We start from the raw sequence: 18,863 nt of genomic DNA on the forward strand, positions 1-18,863 counted from the left end.
ATTCACCAAGAATATGACAGGACTTACCTCTCCACAATGTTGCCAATATTGGTAATTATTCTTAACTATTGATACTATGAGAGGTGATAATCAGCATTTCAGCTTTTACTTGTAGTTTTTATAACTAATGAGGTTCAGCACTTACATACTAGCCATCTATATTTTTATTTTTTGTGAATTACATTTTAATATATTTTCCCAGTGGTCTTTATCAATTGAAATGAGCTATTCAATTAATGGACATCAAAACCCTGTCATGTTACAAATATTTTCATCTTCTGCCATACAAAAATTTTAAAACATGTAAATTTACTTCATTGCTGCTTTAAGTTAAATCATTCTGCAAGCCACAGGTAATTTCATAAACACAGTATATAATGAATTACTGATTATGTATGTGTGTAAGGAAATGTAAAAAGTACTATGCACGTGGGCACCAAATAAAAAAAAAAAACCCAAACGTCCTATTGTCAGGGACATTACAATGATGAAAGGGTGTTGGTCATGCTTATAAGGTAGCAAGTGCAGTAACTGCTGTAACAGTGGTAACTGCTATGTTCTTATGAGGAAGAGAGTACCTCCTCCTTGAGCAATTCAGATAAGCCTTAAGGAAGTTAAAATCTGCATTAGGCAGAGAGGTAGCACTTGAAGGGGTGGAGGTTTAAGTACATTTCCAGAAGTGAACTGCATGAATAGACATAGGAAACAAAAAAACACAAGGCATGTCCAGGGAAGAGTGAATAATCCAGTGTGGGCTGAACAATTTTGCAGGAAAGTAGTATGTGTAAGACTAAAACTGCTGAACTGTTTTCTGAATACTTTCCTTCTATTATGTGGTCTGTAGCTGAATTCTCTTAGTTCCAGAAGCTTACTAAATATATTATAATCCTTGGAAAATGAAGCAGAAGCTATATAAAAGGTGATTTTCATTTTCATACCCCTGAATACTGCGATTTCCTGCTTTGGGTTACACACAACTAAACTCGCTGACCAATGCTATAGAATCTAAAAATGCACCTCTCTTGAGTTTTCTACTCTTATCAGTGTAGATGATATTTAAGCTCTCTTCAGGGTTAGAACTTCTAGAAAATCATAGATATCAGGGAGTATTCACTATTACTTTGATTATAGATAAACAATGTTAGCTTACCTTATCCCCTAAACATGGAGAACTCACTGTGAAGCCCTTGGCATAGGTAGCTTCAAAGATGGAAGCACAATATTCTTATATACACCCTATGTACCACAGGTCATCTTTCCATGCTGAGATAAAGCATGACAAGTAGACCTCGATTTTCTCCTAAACATTGAAAACTTAAAATATAACTTAGGGGTTTCAGTTTCCCCCCAAGCTCAATTACAATTAAGACATTTTAAACCAGACATCTGCAAAAATATTTCGTGAATTGCATTTTAGGTTCTAGTCACCCAGTAACTTACAGGATCCAGGCTTATGAGTAAATGTTGCAAAGTTAGCACAGAATGATTAATTCTTTGGGTAAGGGTCAAAAGATAATAATGTAAATATGGTTTGAAAAAGTGTAAAGCCCTAGGTATTCTTAAAGGTTATGAGGGAAGAAAACAAAATATACATATTTAACTAACCTCAAATTTAATACATTAATAAATCATTTAGATAAAAAAAACAATTAAGTTGATCACACAAATTCAAACTCAAGTAGTTTTGATTGTTGAGATAAGTAAATATTCTACCAGTTGAAACCTTAGCAGCAAACATAAAATATGCATAGGTTAAACACATTTGTTATTTGTTAAATATATATACATATAGATAAATGTATTTGTATCCTTCAGTAAATTCTAAGAGCACAAAACTAGAGAACAGATCTGTCCCACATCCAACTTATTTGACTTGAAAATAATACTTTCCAGCTTTCAATATATGTACTAATTTCTTACGTCATCTTATAAGATAGAATTTGTTCTTGGGCAGAAATGAGAAACAGTGATTTCATCACCTTAAATGGAACTGTTCCTTAGCATCCCCTAATGCAAATGCATGGCAGATCATTAACGACAAAGTACATTCTTGGACTTAAAGGATGTAAGTATATAGTTCAAAGTCCTTTGAAAAAGTCATACCATTCTCATTAGCTTTGAAAATACACACAGAATTCTTGTACACACCTTAGATTCTATTTGAACATTCCATTCAATTTACTGGAATGCTTTTTTTTTTAAATGCTGCATTACAAATATACAGAATGAAGAAAAAAAGTTAAACCTCACTTCAAGCAAGTATCAGTTTAATAGCATCAGTAAAAATGGTACTTTTAGTCATGGCATGAAATACACATAAAATCTAGCTATTTTCCAGTTATTTTTGAGCATTTTCAAGTTGGAAAATACATTATTAAAAGCTCAAAGATGCTGCCAGGTTTATTTATCGATTGCTTCTGACACTGTAAAAATAAGAGAGAGAATACCACCGCAGTTAAAACCACTGGGACTCAAGAATCATTAAATGATAGGACTGAAAGAGCTAGATGACTCGTTTGTCCAGAATTTGTAAAATTCCTTATTTCCCAACAAAAATATGAAACCTAAACCATGCATTTTCTCCAATGCAGTCTTCCAGTGTGTCAACACGTGAGCTCTTCTGACTAGGTATTTGCTAGAAATTAGCAGGAATAGCTATTACTTTCTGGCAAAGACGTAAAACCAAACTGCCTCTTTCTGCCAGCTGGGTTGCCCTCTACTGGACTATGCTGGATATTTGTTTCACAAGATAACATCGGATATAAATGTAACTGAGAAAAGGCATATCCCATACTTTAAACTGAACTTCCCTGAATACGCCCAATAAGAATCCTTTAGTAAATTGACTTTTATAGTGGGGGGAAAAAACAGCACCATGCTAATTCTACAAGTAAACAATTTCAGTCATTTTGAGAAGGGGTACAAAAGCAGGTTTACATAATTTTAGTCTCCTTGTCAATACGCTGGAGGCAGCCCTAGAGCAATAGCTATAGTAATGGTATACTCTAATATCAATCTTTTACAATGATTTGTATATTAATACAAATCACTTTTTGTGAGTCCATCTACTCTGTGGATTTTTTAAATGTATAAACATGGGTCATAGTAGATACATGCTGAATAGAACATATCCACAAGTCTCCTGCTACAAGATCAAAGCCTTTCAGGGCTGTTTCCTTTGTGAAGATTCATTTTAAGTTAGCAAGATCTTCCCTCTGTAGTTCATCCCCATGCCTGAGATTTGCAGTAATGCAGGACCAGTTTACCATCACTGCCAAAACACTGGAAAAAGAAAAAAGCCAATAAATTAAACTCAATTTTTGTCATTCTTAGATGAAACTACGAAAAAAAGTTACATCATAAATATCCTCATACATGTACATGTAAATTATCTATAGGGCTATTTCTTTCAACAGATGCTAGCTGCTATCGGACACATATCAGTAATCAGAAATGTTTCATATAACTTGTCCTTTAAGCACTGTAGGCATGGACAGACATACATATCTTAATCTTATCCCTTCTTTACATCTGACTATAATGTATGTACTATTTTCTGTAGTGCTGCTAGTCATTCTTACACATAAAGCCATTCTTTCACAGTCCTCTTTTCAATTTCATGGAAGGAGATCTGGATTACTGATTATACAATGTAGAAGAAACTAAATGTAGGTAAAAAGAGGAGACTTTACTTCCTGGGCATATTTCATAGTCATCTTCTGCTTGTGTTACTCAATCTTTAATTCTTCAATCACTGTATAATTTGATGAATTCCAACTATGTTCAAGGTGTTAAAGATGTAACTAAGAACAAGAAAGCAATCTCTTTGTTTCTTGATAGACAAGTAAGGTTGGCTTATCATCTCTTAAAATGGTATGAGTTAATTTTAATGATCATACTATACAAAGGTGTGCATATTCCATTACAAAAATAAAGCAGTAATGTTTTACCTCATAAAGGGTTCCAACTTCCTGGTCTGGGGAGGGAGCAAAGGACTGATTCACATAAATAAACTGCAAGAAAGAAGAAAACTTACGGTGATTCATTTTTAATGGTATCCAGATTAATCTGCCTTTTTTCTGGGTCCCAATCAGCCAGCTATTTCAAATTCCTCGTCTTCAGAATTGAAAAAAGCTTCCCTAGCTTTCTTTCTAATTCTCGTAAATTAGTCAACTAGTGAGATCTTTATGAAGAGCATGCCTTTCCTCTGGAGGAATAACAGAACTTTTGTTCCCAACTTTTTACAACTAAGAAACTTTTATTGTTTTTACAAACAGCTTTTGAAGGTTTATCCAAGAAATTACATTATTAAAAATAACGATTTGCTCACTTACTCATAAAGACAGAATTTCTCCTAACAAAATTTTACACACAATCCAAAATCAAGAAATCTAATAGAGACTGTTTGTGCATTTTTCTTGAGTAAATGACACAAATGGCTTGATTTTTTTTTTTTTTACCATTACCACTTCTGAAAACTCTTTAAGGTAGTGAGCTTCAGGATGAATGCAACTACTGTAATGTCACATGCAGCCAAATGAAGTAGAAAAACATGTAACACAATTGAAACCTAATGTCCTTACAACCTTGTCCTTTAAAGGATTCATTGTTCAATGTTTCAGTTTAGTCCGTTTTTACTAAAACATTTCCAGTACTGAAAACACTGAAACAAAAGATCAATGTCAAAGTGCCTTTTGATAGTTTTCTTTTTAGAAAACAAAACATTATTTGTAGGTAACATTTTCCTTCATCTATAATCAAATTCTGAGACTAAAATTTCCTGGGCTTAACATGGTCCTTAAAATATATATATATATAAAATACACATTTAAATAGTTGGTTGAAAGACACTACTTGGGTCACCAGCTGTAACAAGAGTAAGTATCACTTACATTTTTCCTTCAGGTAATACAGTGCGGTAATTAAGACCAGGGGCTCTACTGAGACAGATCTAGGTTTTAATTCTGGCTCTGAATACAAAAAACTTTTCCCAAACTGTTTGTAACTATGGAAAATAACAGTACCTATACTTCTTGGAGCTCCTGGGAAATATAGAATGAGATAGTACACATCTAATATCAGTGCTTAGCATGTACTCAACAGGCGTTATACTTATTATTTAAAAATAGTTCATGCTTAAATATCAGTTCATTGTAAAGGCTGAGTAAGGTTCTAACATAATTTCAGAAATTTAACAGAAATCAGTGTGCATTTTAATGTGAAATTTCCTGTGATACATATGTAATAATTTGTGTTTGGTTCCTGGCAGTTTAACTATGAGTGAACACAGATTTTACTCTTTGGTACATTTTAAATTAGGAGAAAAGCTCTGGACAACAATTTAGTTTATTTCAGCAAACATTCCCTGAGTGTCTATTATGTTCTAGGAACTGTACAATGTGTGGAACAATGAAGATTAAGATGACGTTTCCCCTCAATGAGTTTTCAATCTATTGGAGAGATAGACATACACAAATAGTTTAGAATATAGATGGAAAAAATGCATCTGATAAGGTGTGTAGTATAGAGTTGTAGCATTATTTTAGCCTAGTCTTTTTTGGTCAGGGAAGGCTTTCTGTAAGGAAAGACAGGAATAAATTAGGACTTAAAGAGGTGAAAAGAATAGTAATTAGGGCTTTGTAAGCAAAAGGAACAAAAGTAAGATGTTACAAGGGTTGAAGGAACAGTAGAGCAGATGTGGTAGAAAACTACAGGAATTCAAAATAACAGGAGTCAACTGACAGTGACTTTAACAAAAAAAAAAAGCAATTAAGCTAGTCTAAATGGAAGTTTCATGGAGGTAAAAATTTCAAGATGCAATCTTTTGCTAAATGCTAGAATTTGAGAGGATAAAATTTTTGTTTTAAAGAGTAATGATTCTTTATATCAATGTCTCTTTAGTTATCTTGGTTGTTATAAAGCTCTTTCTCTAGTAGATTCCTCAAGAACGGTTCGTGGGAACAGCATTCTCTGAGTTCTTACACATTGTTAACAGTTTGTACCTTGAATAAAAAGTCAGTTTTGTTATGTATAAAAATCCTTATCTCACTCTTATTTTGTATCTTTGCTGCCACAGTTTGGTGGTAACCTAATTTCCTAGGCCATGTCCCCTTCCCCAGATGTGAAAAGGGTTTTTTCTTTTTATTGCTTACCCAGTAATTTTACCAGAATGTCCTGGTGTTATGATGGATTAGTATTCTTAGGATCTTGGTGTATTTTTTCAATACGTGGTTTCAAATCTTTTTAAAGAAATTTCCCTTGAATTATAGTGCTAAGTATTTTTGTTCCTTTGCTTTGGTTTTCTTCTTCAGGGATTCCATTATCTGTAAGTTCACTCTCCTTTTTTCTATATGCAATATTTGTCATTTTTCTCTCAAATTGTTTTTTTCCTCCACTAAGGCCTTCACAACCAAAAGCTGGGAAGGTTAAAGTTTTTTATTTAAAAATTTTTTTTTGAAAATTAAAAAAATTTTTTCTTAAAGGTTTTGAAGTTTGCTCTGCTTTCAGACTGCAAGGTCTGAAAGTAAACAATTGCTAAAGTAAACACTGATAAAATAACACCAAATACTTATCTTTTAAATATCACAGTTTTGGGAATTTGTATATTTTAATAAAATTCTGGACAATATGTACAGCTGATTCTTGAATAATGCAGGGGCTGAAGTGCCCATCCTCCTCACAGCTGAAAATCCGCCAATAACTTTACAGTAGGTCCTCAATATTCATGGTTGTGCATCCACGGATTGAACCAAATTTATACAATTTTTATAGGTTACTTTCCATTTAGTTATTACAAAATATTGGCGATATTCCCCGTGTTGTACAATACATCCTTGAGCCTGTCTTACATTCAGTAGTCTGTACCTCTCACCCCAACCCACAATGGTAACCACTAGTTTGCTCTCTATGGCTGTGAATCTGCTTCTTTTTTGTTATATTCACTACTTTTTTGTATTTTTAGATTCCACACATAAGTGATGTCATAGTGTTTGTTTTTCTCTGACTTATTTCACTTAGCATAATGCTCTCCAGGTCCATCCAAGTTGCTACAAGTCAGCTGACATGATCCCTTCAAGTCTTGTATCATTTTTCTTGTGTCTTTTAACACCTGTTTGACATCATAAGTTAGTTATTGACCTGTCTAGTAGGCTCATTTTTCTGGCAGGCTTTCATTGTCTTTAGGGATGTTATTGGTTTATTTTTCCTTATAAACATTGTGCAGGATTTGATCTTGACACTTCTCTGTTGCTTATTTTTACATGAAATTCGTTTATTCAACTTTTAGAAAAATGGGGGTTAGTGTCATTGTTCTAAGTCCACAGAGCTCCCTCTCTAGTTTTTTGTATAGTGTTGAACAGTATGGAGGCCTGCTTTCTGGGCTTTCCAGGTTCCCCTCCACTTTGATCTGGTCCTTCTCTTTCCTTCCTCTCTCATATTCCTGCCCTGCTTAAATGTGTTTCACTTCCAGAAGTTCCTCCTCAGTGTAGGATCTTGTCTTGGAAGGGAGTCTAACTGAGTCTGTTTTGAGATCTCTCAGGGGCTATCTTAGTGCAGATATACTGTAATCACTTCTACAGGGGAGAAACAAATCCTTTCAATTTCAGCTACTATTCTTAAATTGGCCCACTGCACTTTCCAGTAAATAGCTGTTAGCTATTTTCAGGTTCTCCCTTTCTCAGTGCTGTCAGAAGCCAATCCTACTGCTTGGTTTTTTCAGCATATTTGCTGATACCACACAGATTCTGTGGTTGGTGGTGGATCATCCCCAACCAACTTGCATCTCAGGGTTCATGAGGATACTTCGTCATCCACTGATCATGGGTTTTTGGTTTTGCTACCTAGTTGACTATGTTTTTGTGGGAATTAGAATTTTAACCATGCCTCTGACACCACTGCTATATTCCTAGAACCCCTAGTGTTGATTTTTTCTTTTGACAATCATATGTGCAAATAATGTGGGGCAAAGCTCTATTAAGTCAGAAGGTGAGTTCTAGTTTAATCTAGAAAAGTGACTAAAAGACTCTACTTTGTTTATGTTTCCTATTGCTTAAATGGGAAGGGATACTCAGATTCACTATAAAGGTTTAAGATTGGACCATATGAAATTGCTATTTTTATAGGTTAAAATGATTAACTGATGGCAATTTACATGGTTCAACCTAATAGATATTGACATCAATCAAGTCCTTTCAGATCACTGAATATAGGCCATGCAAAATGCCAAAACTCTAACACAGAATATAATGTTGTTTGATCTTTTCTTCTATCAACAAAGTTCTAAAAGTAATGTTTTAATTATTTGGTGGTCCTCTGGTTTCCTACCTCTCCAACTCTTCATGCTCTACCCTTAGTAGAGATACAATGTCTGCTCGTTTCTCTTAAGTGTATGTCCTCATTCCCCTTACTTTTCCATTTAGACTTGGACTCTGCTCCTGAGGTTTTAGCTACCATATTCAAGTGGATGTCATAATAATCTTCTTGCCCAACTCTGATATTTAATTAAATCCTATATAGCACTCATAAAACAGATGATTTTCTCTGTTGATCCACTGATGATCCACTATGAGGGATCACAAAGGGAGATGTTCACCTGTAAAACTTCAATATCCCCAGCACTTTCCCCTTACAGCTTCTTTTGGAGGAATCTCTGGCTCCCTGCTATCCTTGCCTCAAATAAGGTCTAGTGATTAACCTATCTTGCACTTACTTTTGCACCTATGACCCTTTTGTGAGAGCCACTTACTGCCAAACTCTCAGATCAGAGTACTGTCTTTCTCTTCATTGACAAAAAGAAATAAATTCTAACACTTCATGCTTTAATAAATAATCAGTTCATTTTACCAGTTCTCACTCCTGTGTTCAGAAGCAACCACACCCCTCCCATGCTTAAACATAACTGTATTTAAGGAATACTTAGTGATTCTTCAATTACCTATCCACACATATATTATGTTAATACTGACCAAGATCGTGATTTGAAGATAAAGGTGTTTATTAACATGTGACAAAATGTCAAATATACGTATAAATTTTAATGTCTGTAATCAAATACCAAGTTAAAAGCCAGTGGCATTTAAAATATTAATCCTTACACCCCACCATGAAATGCTTAACGTGTACCTTGATATGAAATAAGCACAGCTGACCCCTGAACAATGAGGGGCATGGGGTCCACCATCTGCAGAGTCAAAAATCTGTGTATACAGGGCAGGTTCAACCAAGTGCAGACTATATAGTACTGCAGTATGTATTTATTGAAGAAGATCAAGTGTAAGTGGACTGGCACAATTCAAACTCATGTTGTTCAAGGGTCAACTGTATATCTTAGTTCTTCCACAACACATGGCAAAGGTTTATTGCTTACCTCAGGAACGATGGGAAGGAAGCATTTCAGATAACAAAACAAAGAAAGAAAACCCCAAAACTTTCTGTACCAATGTTCTATGCTAGATCTTTCTACATGGGCATTGACTTTTTTAGGAAAATGACCAATACAGTAGATTAAAAGAAAAAATCAGTTCACATTGTAAAAGCAAATCTAATATTCATTTCATTCCAGGGTTCCCCAGAGAATTCTTCAATAAAGCACAGAGATTCCACTAACAAAAGAAATAACAGGACATTACTGAAGTTAACATGTGTGGCTCCATGTGTATTTCTATATACAACAGTTATTCATTGTTGCCTAGGGACTACAGTTTGCCCTCTGTATCCATGGGTTATGCATCCTCCCTCAGGTTCATCCAAATGCAATGGAAAATACTTGGGGAAAAATTTTCCAGAGAGTTCCAAAAAGCAAAACTTTAATTTGCCATGCACCCGCAACTACTGATGTAGCACTTACACCGTATTAGGTATCATAAGTGATCTAGAGATGATTTAAGGTACACGGGAGGATGTGAACAGATTATACATAAATACTGCATTTTGTATAAGGAACCTGAGCATCTGCAGAGTATAGTCCTGGAAATCAATTCCCTCAGACACTGAGAAATGAATGCATGTGAATTTTTGTAGGGTAATGATCACTACTGCTTTCATACCAGCTGTTCTGAAGCCACAAGTTTAAGGAACTTTTTGATGAAGTCAATGAGTCCTTGGATGGTTCGGGTTCGCTCTACAGCCCACTTCTTTGTTTTCATTATAGGAGTGTCTCCCACAGCCTTTAGCAGGATGTCAACTGTAAAAGGAAAAAAAAAAAAAACATGATCCTGATCAAAACAGAAGTTAAGGTTATCAACCCTCATGCAGTCAAAAATCCACCTATAACTTCAGTCAGCCTGCAGTTCTGCAGCCATGAATCCAATCAACAGTGGATTACGTGGTATTCTAGTATGTGTTTATCGAAAAAATCCACGTGTAAGTGGACCTGCTTAGTTAAAAACTATGTTGTTTATGGGTCAACTGTACAGACAATTACACTGAAACATCTAAAAAGACTGTGATATAAAAAACTTTATAGAAAACTTAAACCATTAATCAATATACAGTTTATGTATTTCTGATATTGGAGGTATGCCTGAGTTGATAAACATGAGATACAAAAAGATTCAAAGGATTTCACCTTCATCAAAACATTTACTTTTAAGGAAAAAAACCTGATAAACCTAAATATCCAATGAAAATATTTAGAGGGAACTGGTTAAAGGATATTACACTCTACGATGGAATTTATATACTGTAGTAAAGAGTACACACTCTAAACTCCCCGGGTTCAAAATCCTGGCCCTGCCATTTGCTAGGTATATACATGTATATCTAGATAAGCTCTTTAATCTCTCTTTGCAACAGTTTTTCCATTTGTATATTATGGATAATAGCACCTACCTCATAAAATTGTTATGAAGATTAAATAAATACACGTAGTGTTTAGAACAGGATCAGCTCATAACTTATTAAACCTTAAGATTATTAAGCTGCCATTAAAGAAACATATAATAAAAGCATATTTACCAGTATGGAAAAGTTATTAAAGGCACTAAATATAACTTAATTTCATTAGAATCATCACAAACACATATTCACATAAATGTAGAATATATACCAAAATGCTATTTCTCAGTAGTGACATTATGAGTGATTATTATTTGATTTTGTTTGTATTTTTCGTAACCACCAAGTTTTCTATAACTTTTTAATAAAGGAAAACAATAAAAATTATTAAAAAGAAAATACAATTAGGGTCGAGAAAAGTTTCAGAAAAATCAAAGGTTTTAACAATTCAAAACGAAAAGATGCAAACACAAAGACTATGAATCTATCTCCTGAAGTTACTTTGCTTATTAAAAAAAAAAAAAGTTTCCGCCATCAAAAGCAACACTGAAAGCAAAATAATGCTCTGCTGCCCCCTCAAGTCAACTCTATTCTATTACATCCTTTTGTCCCATTCTTTTGTTTTAAAAATTGGGACCCAATGAGGTTACTGAGATCATACTCAAGTTTACCCATGGATTGAAGGCATCTAAAACATAATGCACAGTTTATCTTCCTTCTTCCATTTAGTAATTCCACCCTAAGTAACCTAAGGAAAAGAGATGAATTGGGAGATACCTAAGGGGATTCTGGTTAACTCACCTTCCATACCTCCCCTTTCCTGCTCCCTCAAACCCCTGGGGCTATCAGTCAACTGCAACTGGGCATTCCAAGAAAGTGGAGAAGAAAATACTGAGTTGTAATTCTGAAGAAGGGGCAGGGGGTCAAGATGCTGAAGAAGTAAAAATATTTATTTTAATTATTTATAATTATAGCTGTACTTTCAAAAACAATTCTAAAGGTGCTTTGCTGGTAGTTCTCACCCTAGCTACACATTAGACTTAACTGGGGGAACATTTACAAGAATACAGGTATCTACATCAATTAAATCAGAATCTTCTGAAAGTAGGGCCTTGGCATTGGTATATTCAAAAGCTCTCCCAGATAATCCAAAAGTGCTTTCAGGAACAACAACCTCGGTCTGCTTCAGTAACCTGTAGATTAAATCAAAGATGGAGCATATGAAATATGTGAGCTTTTTTCATCAGAAGAGGTTCTCAAAAAAGGATGACAAATTCAGGGTGGAAATTCAAAAGCCAGAAAGTAAGCTTTATACCAGAAAGGCTAACTCAAACGCTCACAGAAGTCAGAAAATGAAATTTTGATTTTTAAGTGATGGTTTAAAAACATAAATAGTGCAGACCAAAGAAAACATGCCATAGTAACACCTCAGGCCATATCTGGGTTAAGGGCCATTACTTTTTAGTCACTGTTTTACACAGCAATCTTCAGGGTCAAGTATGTCCTAAGCTGTTGACTGAGACTGCTAGATATTAAAACAAACCCTTTGAAAGTCTGTTCCTGCTTACAGTAAACCTGAAGGAAAAGAGGGAACAAAAATCTGTAAAACTCATGGGATTCATCTGAAGAAGGATACTAGTACTTATTTACAGAAATAATCGTAGGTTTTTGTTTCTCTACTGGTGTATCACGTGGAAGTGACTGAACAGACATCCCCCAAATGTAGATGCAGTCTGACTTAAAAGGAGGACAGTGCTGGGAAAGACAATTATCCTCCCTAGTAGCAGAAAAGTGAAGTCGGGTGAAAGGCCCCGAGATCTCTGAGAACATGCCATACCTACGCTTTAAGACTCTGGACTGAGAAAACCTGTCTGAGGCCCACGGTCAATCTCTTCCAACAGACAGACGTTCATTTCCTGCTTTTCTCATAGGTAACTCTACATAGAGTGCGCCACTTAGTAACTTCTGTACTTCACAATAGTGAACTAATTCTTCAGCAATAAAGGGCTGAAGACAGCTAGTTCAAGCAGATAAATCATTTACTTACAAAGATTCCAAAACAGCGTTTAAAAAAAAAAAATAAAAGGCGATGCCTATGCCTTTGGTTTCCCCTTAGCATTCTTCATTCTGGGTAGAACCCGTTTTTTTGGTCCAAGGTGTGAATTCACACGCAACTGGTACATAAAACAGCAACCTAGTGGGAAGGTGTGGATTCTAATTCAGATTTGCTACCGATCTTCTCTATCACCTAAAATCACTACTCAAATAATTAGGTCCCGCGTTAAGTACCTGGAAGTACAGAGATACCACTGAGCTCCCACATTCAAAGAGCTCGCACTCCGGCCAACTCAAAGATGCGAGTACAGCGTAATAAACGCTGCGGCACCCAAGCAGCGAGCACCTTGAGACGCAGTCAACTCAAACGTCCTAAAAGACGAAAAGTGCACTTCCTCTCTCCTGACTTGTCAAAAACCGGGTCTGGAACCGACCCTCCTCAAAATTTGCTTCTTTATTAGCCGCCATCCCTAGTCGAACACAATCTAAACCTCCCGCCTCTGCCCAGGGTGAAACTGCTCCAAAAATTACTTTTTTTCTTGGTGTCACCGACAGGTTCCTCTGTACCCGGGGAGACTGCAGCGGAAGAAGGGGGCTCTGGAGTGACCGTTTCTGGGGAGCCCTCCGTAGGACCTTCGCCTTCAGCAGCAGTTGAGGGAGGGAGCTGCAGAGAAGACTCCGGGTCCTCAGCCATCTTGCTCCGAGGGAAGTGAGGGCGGAAGTGGTGGCTCCGCGTGTGCAGTGGGCGGGCTTTGCGCCGGGGAGCGTCACTAGGGAGGCGCCGGAGTTGGTGGGGGGAAGCCAACCTACCACTGAAAGTCGGAATTGCAGGTTGGCCCTCCGCGTCCAACCTGTTGCAATCCCTCTGTCGTGGATAGCGCTACTGCTGTCTCCCCCAGCAAGTCCCCGGAAAAAGTGGGTGGGCACCGTCCCCGCGAGCTTACGAGTGCGCAGGCGCCCCTTTACTTCGCGGTCCGGCCTGGAGCAGTTTCCGCTTCCCTCCGCGCCGACCCCGCCCAGGCCCCGCCCCACCCCCGCCCCGCCCCGCAGCACAGGGGCGCGCGCGCGCGCGTGTGCAGGAGGGGGCGGGTGGGGGAGGATCGCCGGCGAGATCCTGAGGCGAGGCTCGCGCGCCCGCCCCCGCCCTGGCCCCCAGCTCCCACCCGGTCGGCCCGGCTCAGCCATGATCAAGGCGATCCTCATCTTTAACAACCACGGGAAACCGCGGCTCTCCAAGTTCTACCAGCCCTACGTGAGTACCCCGCCGCCGCCGATCCGGGTGAGGGGGGAGTCGGCGGCCGGCGGCGCCCTCAGGGCGACCCCCTCAGGCGCGCCGCGGCCCTTCTCGCGCCCCGGCCGCCTCGCGCTCCGGGCTGTCAGCCTCTGGCTGGGTGTGAGTGCGGTGCCCACCTCCCGCGGCACTCCCATCCTCCGACGTGGCTCTCCCCGGGCGGCTCCTTCGCCCGTCTGTGGGCTGGGTTGTTTCCCGGCTGCGCGGGCGAGGCCCTGGAGACTTCGCGGTGCCGGGCCGAAGCCGGTCGGGCAGCCGCAGCCCACCTGCGCCCACGAGCCCACCCGGCGCCCTCGCCTTCCTGCTGCCCGCGGCTCCTGTTAGACGCCGAGGGAGGCAGCGCGGAGCCTGTTGGTTTCGCAGCCCCACCTCCCCGACTCCCAGCCTTTCCTGGTGGACTTCTTTCTCTCCTCCCGTGGACAGATGGGCTGCTGTTTTCCGCCGTAATCCTGTCCTCGCGCAGTAACTTGGGCTTCCTGCGTTGGGAGGACTGCACGCTCAGTACGGTCTCTCCTGTAGGTTGCCAGACGTGATCGACTGCCCATGGTGACTTTCCGGTGTCTCCTTATTAAAGAAAAAGATGATTGAGGACCCAACGTTTTTTATGTGGCTTTCCCCCAGTGCTGCAATTTATTTACTCCTGCAATAAATGGCAACATTTGTAGTTGACCGATTAGAATTGTGATTCTGTACCTGAAAGTTGGCATTTTTCTGCGTAAGGGAATTTGCCCCAATTTGTGGTTTTTCTCCTTATGAAGAAGAGTAATATTTGTAAAGCTCTTTTAGACGTGTTAATACTGTTGAAAAAGTGCAGGAGGCTTTAACGTAGTAAAGATAAGTAATTTGTCAACGATTGCGGGAAGGTAATAGGCAGTTGTGCCTATCAGAGGGCGAAATTCTCCACTAGGTAAAACACAAAATTAGGCTCTCAGTGATAGGATTAATGTAGAGGTACAACTGTTGTGTAGTATTGAGGCATTTTGCTTAGAGCCAAAAATGAACTTTCAATTAAATATTGAAATTGTGCCAAGGCTACCACTTCTATGCAGCTAAATCGCAGATGGAAATAATTCCTGCCATTAGAAATTAAATGTGAAAATGTCACTTTACCTAAAACGATAATGCAGTCTGTGGGTGTTAGCTGAAGTGAGAAATCTTAAGTTCATTCCTCATTTCCTTAAGTAGTTTTGCTTTTGCTGGCAATAAAGAATATTTTCTACTACTCTTGCCTAGTTTGAGTATAGTATAATTTAAATCCTAATACTCTAAGAATTCTACACTATTCTTTAATCCAGGATAAAATCCTTCTTGATCCTTCTGAGTAAAAAAAATGCCCTTAACTTTGCATTGTTAATCATTTGGCTAAAATATAGTACTAACCTTTACTGAAGGAATCTTTCTCTTTGCCATTTTGCCTGTGCCATCCATTTGCAATGTGAAAATGATATGTTCCAGTTGTGAAACAGAACTTTAAAATATGTTTTTCCATATCTACACTAAATAATTAAGCAGTATTCAAAATAGTAGGTTTCATGGCTAATCCATAATGTCAGTGTTAACCACTCCTGTAGGGCAGAATTTAATCACGTACAGAAAGATGTATTGAATTTGGAAATCCAGAAATACATCTTTTTCTTGTCCAACAATGGGAGCAGAAATATCTTTTACCTTTACTGAGTAGGCAGCAGTGAAGGTGAATGTGGGAGGAGACAGTTCTTGCAGCAGTGGCACCTCTGGTGTCATTTTTGGCTACTGCTAAATGACAGTGTCACAGGGGCAGAGAGAGGTGTAATAAAAAGAAGAATCTAGTGGTCACTGAACATGTGGAAGTGGGGATGCCAGGAACTGTTTCTGCATTACTAGTCTTTTATAAATTGAGTTTTGCCAGCTGTGTGTTTATTTTTGTCATTCAGGAATAATTTAAGATAATTTATTTATATATTTGCTTCCTCTGATAGATCATAATCTGTTTGAGGGCAGAAATCTTTTTCATTCCTTTATTCCATCAGTCATTTTGTTGACAAATACTGATTTCATGCCTACCATGTGCAGTGTTTAACAATTTGGAGATGAAGGAACAGATGACTTCTGCTCTTTCAGCAGGGGGATAGACAGAGCTAATAAGCAGAATGTATACCATGCCAGATAGTAGTAAGTGCTGTGGGAAAAATAAAGCAGGGAAGAGTGATAGGGAGGACAACGGTGACAGTTTAAAATAGTATGGTCAGGTACATTTTCACTGAGAAGGTGACATTTGAGCAAAGGCTTGAAGGAAGTGAGAAAGCCATCCTTGTAGATAACTGGGGGGAAGATCATTCCAGGCCCAGCGAGCAGCAGATGCAAAGGCCCTGAGGAGAGAATGCCTGTTTGAAGAACCTGCCCTATTGGAAGAACACCAAGAAGACTGGCATGGCCAGAGCAGACGCTGTAAGGAAAGGGTAGTTGGAAATGAGGTCTGTATGTATAGGCCATCAGAGTTTATTCTTATCTCATTGCCGGGAATGTCCTTCCCTTCCATTGCCAAATGTCCAGATTCTAGGCTTAACTCAGACATCACTTGAGCATTCTCTGAAGCCTTTTATCTTGCCTAAAAACTCCTCTTGGTTCTTAGGATTTTGTTTTTAGCATTATTATGGTACAGTATTCTGTTTCATAGCCCATAATTCCTTGGGGCATCCTATAGATTCTTCAAAAGAAGGTATCAAATTTTAGATATATTTGTGTTACCCCCAGCAATCAACATTGAGCCTTGAATATAGAGAACTCCATAAATCTTTGCTAAATTCATTCATTAGAGTCTCCTAGCTTGAGATGGAGTTCGCATTAGACATGCCTTCCTAAGTTTCCTTCTAAGTCTTGAAATTTAGTCCTTTATTAACTAGAGGTTTTAAGAATCCATGCCTTTAGGACAGAAGTAATAGGGGAATAGCTGTTACTACCACTGTTTCTGTTTTAAGTTGAAAGAAGTCTTTAAGAAGTATATATCCAATAATAGTGACAGTTTTGAGTTTAATTTGTTAAGGGATATCTAGAGGTGTGACTGGGGTACTCCAGATGCATCCACTTTATTTTGCCTTCTGTATCCTTTTGCTGTGACTACAGAAGTTCAAATGTTTTTCTTGGTTTATTTCTTTAATTGATGTTTAGCCACAGCGATGTGGCAACAATAAACTTTAGTCTTTTAATATTTTCCTGGAGAAATGTATATATTACTATGAATGACTAATGAGGTATATATTTCATAAACAAGATATATTTTTACTTAGCAGTCAAAAAAGAAAAAAACCCTTTGAGGGTAATTAATGTACCGTGGAATATCCATTGGTGAATCACTTTAATAAAGTAAAAATATTTTTCTTTCATATGCATTGTCTTAGTTGTATCTACAGATATAAAAATTGTTTATGTATTAAGTGTGCACACACAAAGTACAAACAGAAACGTTTTCAAACTGTTTTGTACATGAGTTGCCTCAATATTTTTATAAACTGTATCTGATTAAGTTGTTTGTCATCCAAATACAAGCCCTAAACAGAAAGCTCAGATTGTTCTTTCCTTTTATTTGAATTTGTTTACATAAAAAATATAAAGGACAAGTAGGAATAACTGTTTCTTTTAAAAAAATCCTTGAGATGCATTTATGTTTACTGATGTCTTTTTTTAGCAACTATTAAGACAGTGTGGCATATGGGATAAACTTATTTTTATGATCAAGATGTAGTTGTCATCAGTTCTAAGTATTAAGGTGTTAACACATATTAGCGCATAGTGTTTGAGCTGTTTTGTTAAGAAGATGATTCCAAATGAATTGTTTTCCTTCCATATGAGTTAGGATGCTTTTGCCTTTGTAAATTGGGTCTTATGTAACCTGACTCCAATTTGCTTAAGAAGAGCTTTGTTAGCATACATGTTAGGAGGTGCAGACTAGGAGATTCCAAAATTATTTGATTCAGCAAATCAATATCTTCATCATAGATCCAATTTCTTTCTCTTTCTCTGCTTTGCTCTTCACAAAGTTGACATCCAAAAGCTGATTTTCTCCTTGAAATCAGTGGTGATCAGTAAAATCCACAAGTGAAAGTAGTCTGTTCCTGCAGTCCTGGACTATATCTTTCCCTTCAGTCTAGTTAATTCTATCCAAGACCAGTGACAGCTTGTGCTAATCAGGATCCACCCTTGGAGCTGAGAATGAGGGTGGAAACGTGAAGAAAATCGATATTCTCTTGGAAAGGTGGAAAAGAGGAGTGTTTAGGCAAACAGGTGTCCGCTATTCCCTCTTTATTAGCCCATGTTATTTTCTTTTGAATAAATATTTTTACTTCTCTATAATTTTAGATTGCTTCTAAGGTTGTTAGTATCAGGAATGGTTCTTGATAATATGTGGTTCTGACCATGTGCCACAAAAGATCTTAGTTCAGGATATCCTTTATATCAAAGGATCATTGAAAAGTTCAAACCCTAATATGATCATAATTTTTGTATGTAGTATGCTTGAAGACTTGCTTTTAAAAAATTAAGATTAATAAACCTGTTGAAAATTGAATAAAGTAGAAATAAAGTATTTTGGGGAAAAGTTATAAATAGGGCAATGTTTTAGGTCATTCTTCTGCCTTTCAAAGCAGTAAAGTGTTGTACAGGGTAGCTGTATTGTTTCTTTAGTAAAGGTGATTGTTAAATTATTTATTGTTTTCATTTTTAAATGTGTTTCTTTATTGTGATTACATGGGAAATATTTAAGTATTAA

At 37.6% G+C, this 18,863-nt stretch overlaps 2 protein-coding genes across 4 annotated transcripts in view; one reads left to right on the forward strand and one right to left on the reverse strand.

The window, feature by feature from the left end:
- Positions 1-1,595: 1,595 nt before the first annotated feature.
- Positions 1,596-13,800, reverse strand: ATG12 (autophagy related 12). Of its 2 annotated transcripts, XM_010987496.3 has the most exons (4): positions 13,360-13,800; positions 10,044-10,180; positions 3,951-4,013; positions 1,596-3,282 (listed from the first exon to the last, which is right to left on the reverse strand). In XM_010987496.3, exons 1-4 carry the CDS (start codon positions 13,520-13,522, stop codon positions 3,223-3,225), a joined length of 423 nt encoding a protein of 140 aa, XP_010985798.1. In that variant the 5' UTR covers positions 13,523-13,800; the 3' UTR covers positions 1,596-3,222. The 2 variants fall into 2 exon arrangements, with proteins under 2 accessions (XP_010985798.1, XP_031304715.1); XM_031448855.1 differs by lacking the exons at positions 1,596-3,282; positions 10,044-10,180 and having other exon boundaries at positions 3,952-4,013; positions 13,360-13,632.
- A 51-nt stretch (positions 13,801-13,851) lies between these two features.
- Positions 13,852-18,863, forward strand: part of AP3S1 (adaptor related protein complex 3 subunit sigma 1) — a 56,309-nt gene continuing 51,297 nt past the window's right edge. The window contains exon 1 of one of the 2 annotated variants that reach the window (XM_031448852.2): positions 13,852-14,080. In XM_031448852.2, the coding sequence (XP_031304712.1) occupies positions 14,012-14,080 (69 nt within the window). In that variant the 5' untranslated portion in view covers positions 13,852-14,011. The remainder of the gene's footprint in view (positions 14,081-18,863) is intronic. The other variant, XM_031448854.2, reaches the window with a different exon arrangement.

Source organism: Camelus dromedarius, chromosome 3 (assembly GCF_036321535.1).
Source record: "Camelus dromedarius isolate mCamDro1 chromosome 3, mCamDro1.pat, whole genome shotgun sequence".
Taxonomy (NCBI): domain Eukaryota; kingdom Metazoa; phylum Chordata; class Mammalia; order Artiodactyla; family Camelidae; genus Camelus; species Camelus dromedarius.

Excerpts from the sequence above, each read along its gene's own strand:
- ATG12 (XM_010987496.3), bottom strand. The coding sequence starts at position 13,522 with ATGGCTGAGGACCCGGAGTCTTCTCTGCAGCTCCCTCCCTCAACTGCT. Across the intron at positions 10,181-13,359 it reads CGGTGACACCAAGAAAAAAA|TTGACATCCTGCTAAAGGCT; the intron begins GTAATTTTTGGA and ends TTCCTTTTACAG. Across the intron at positions 4,014-10,043 it reads TTGTGGCTTCAGAACAGCTG|TTTATTTATGTGAATCAGTC; the intron begins GTATGAAAGCAG and ends TCTTTCTTGCAG.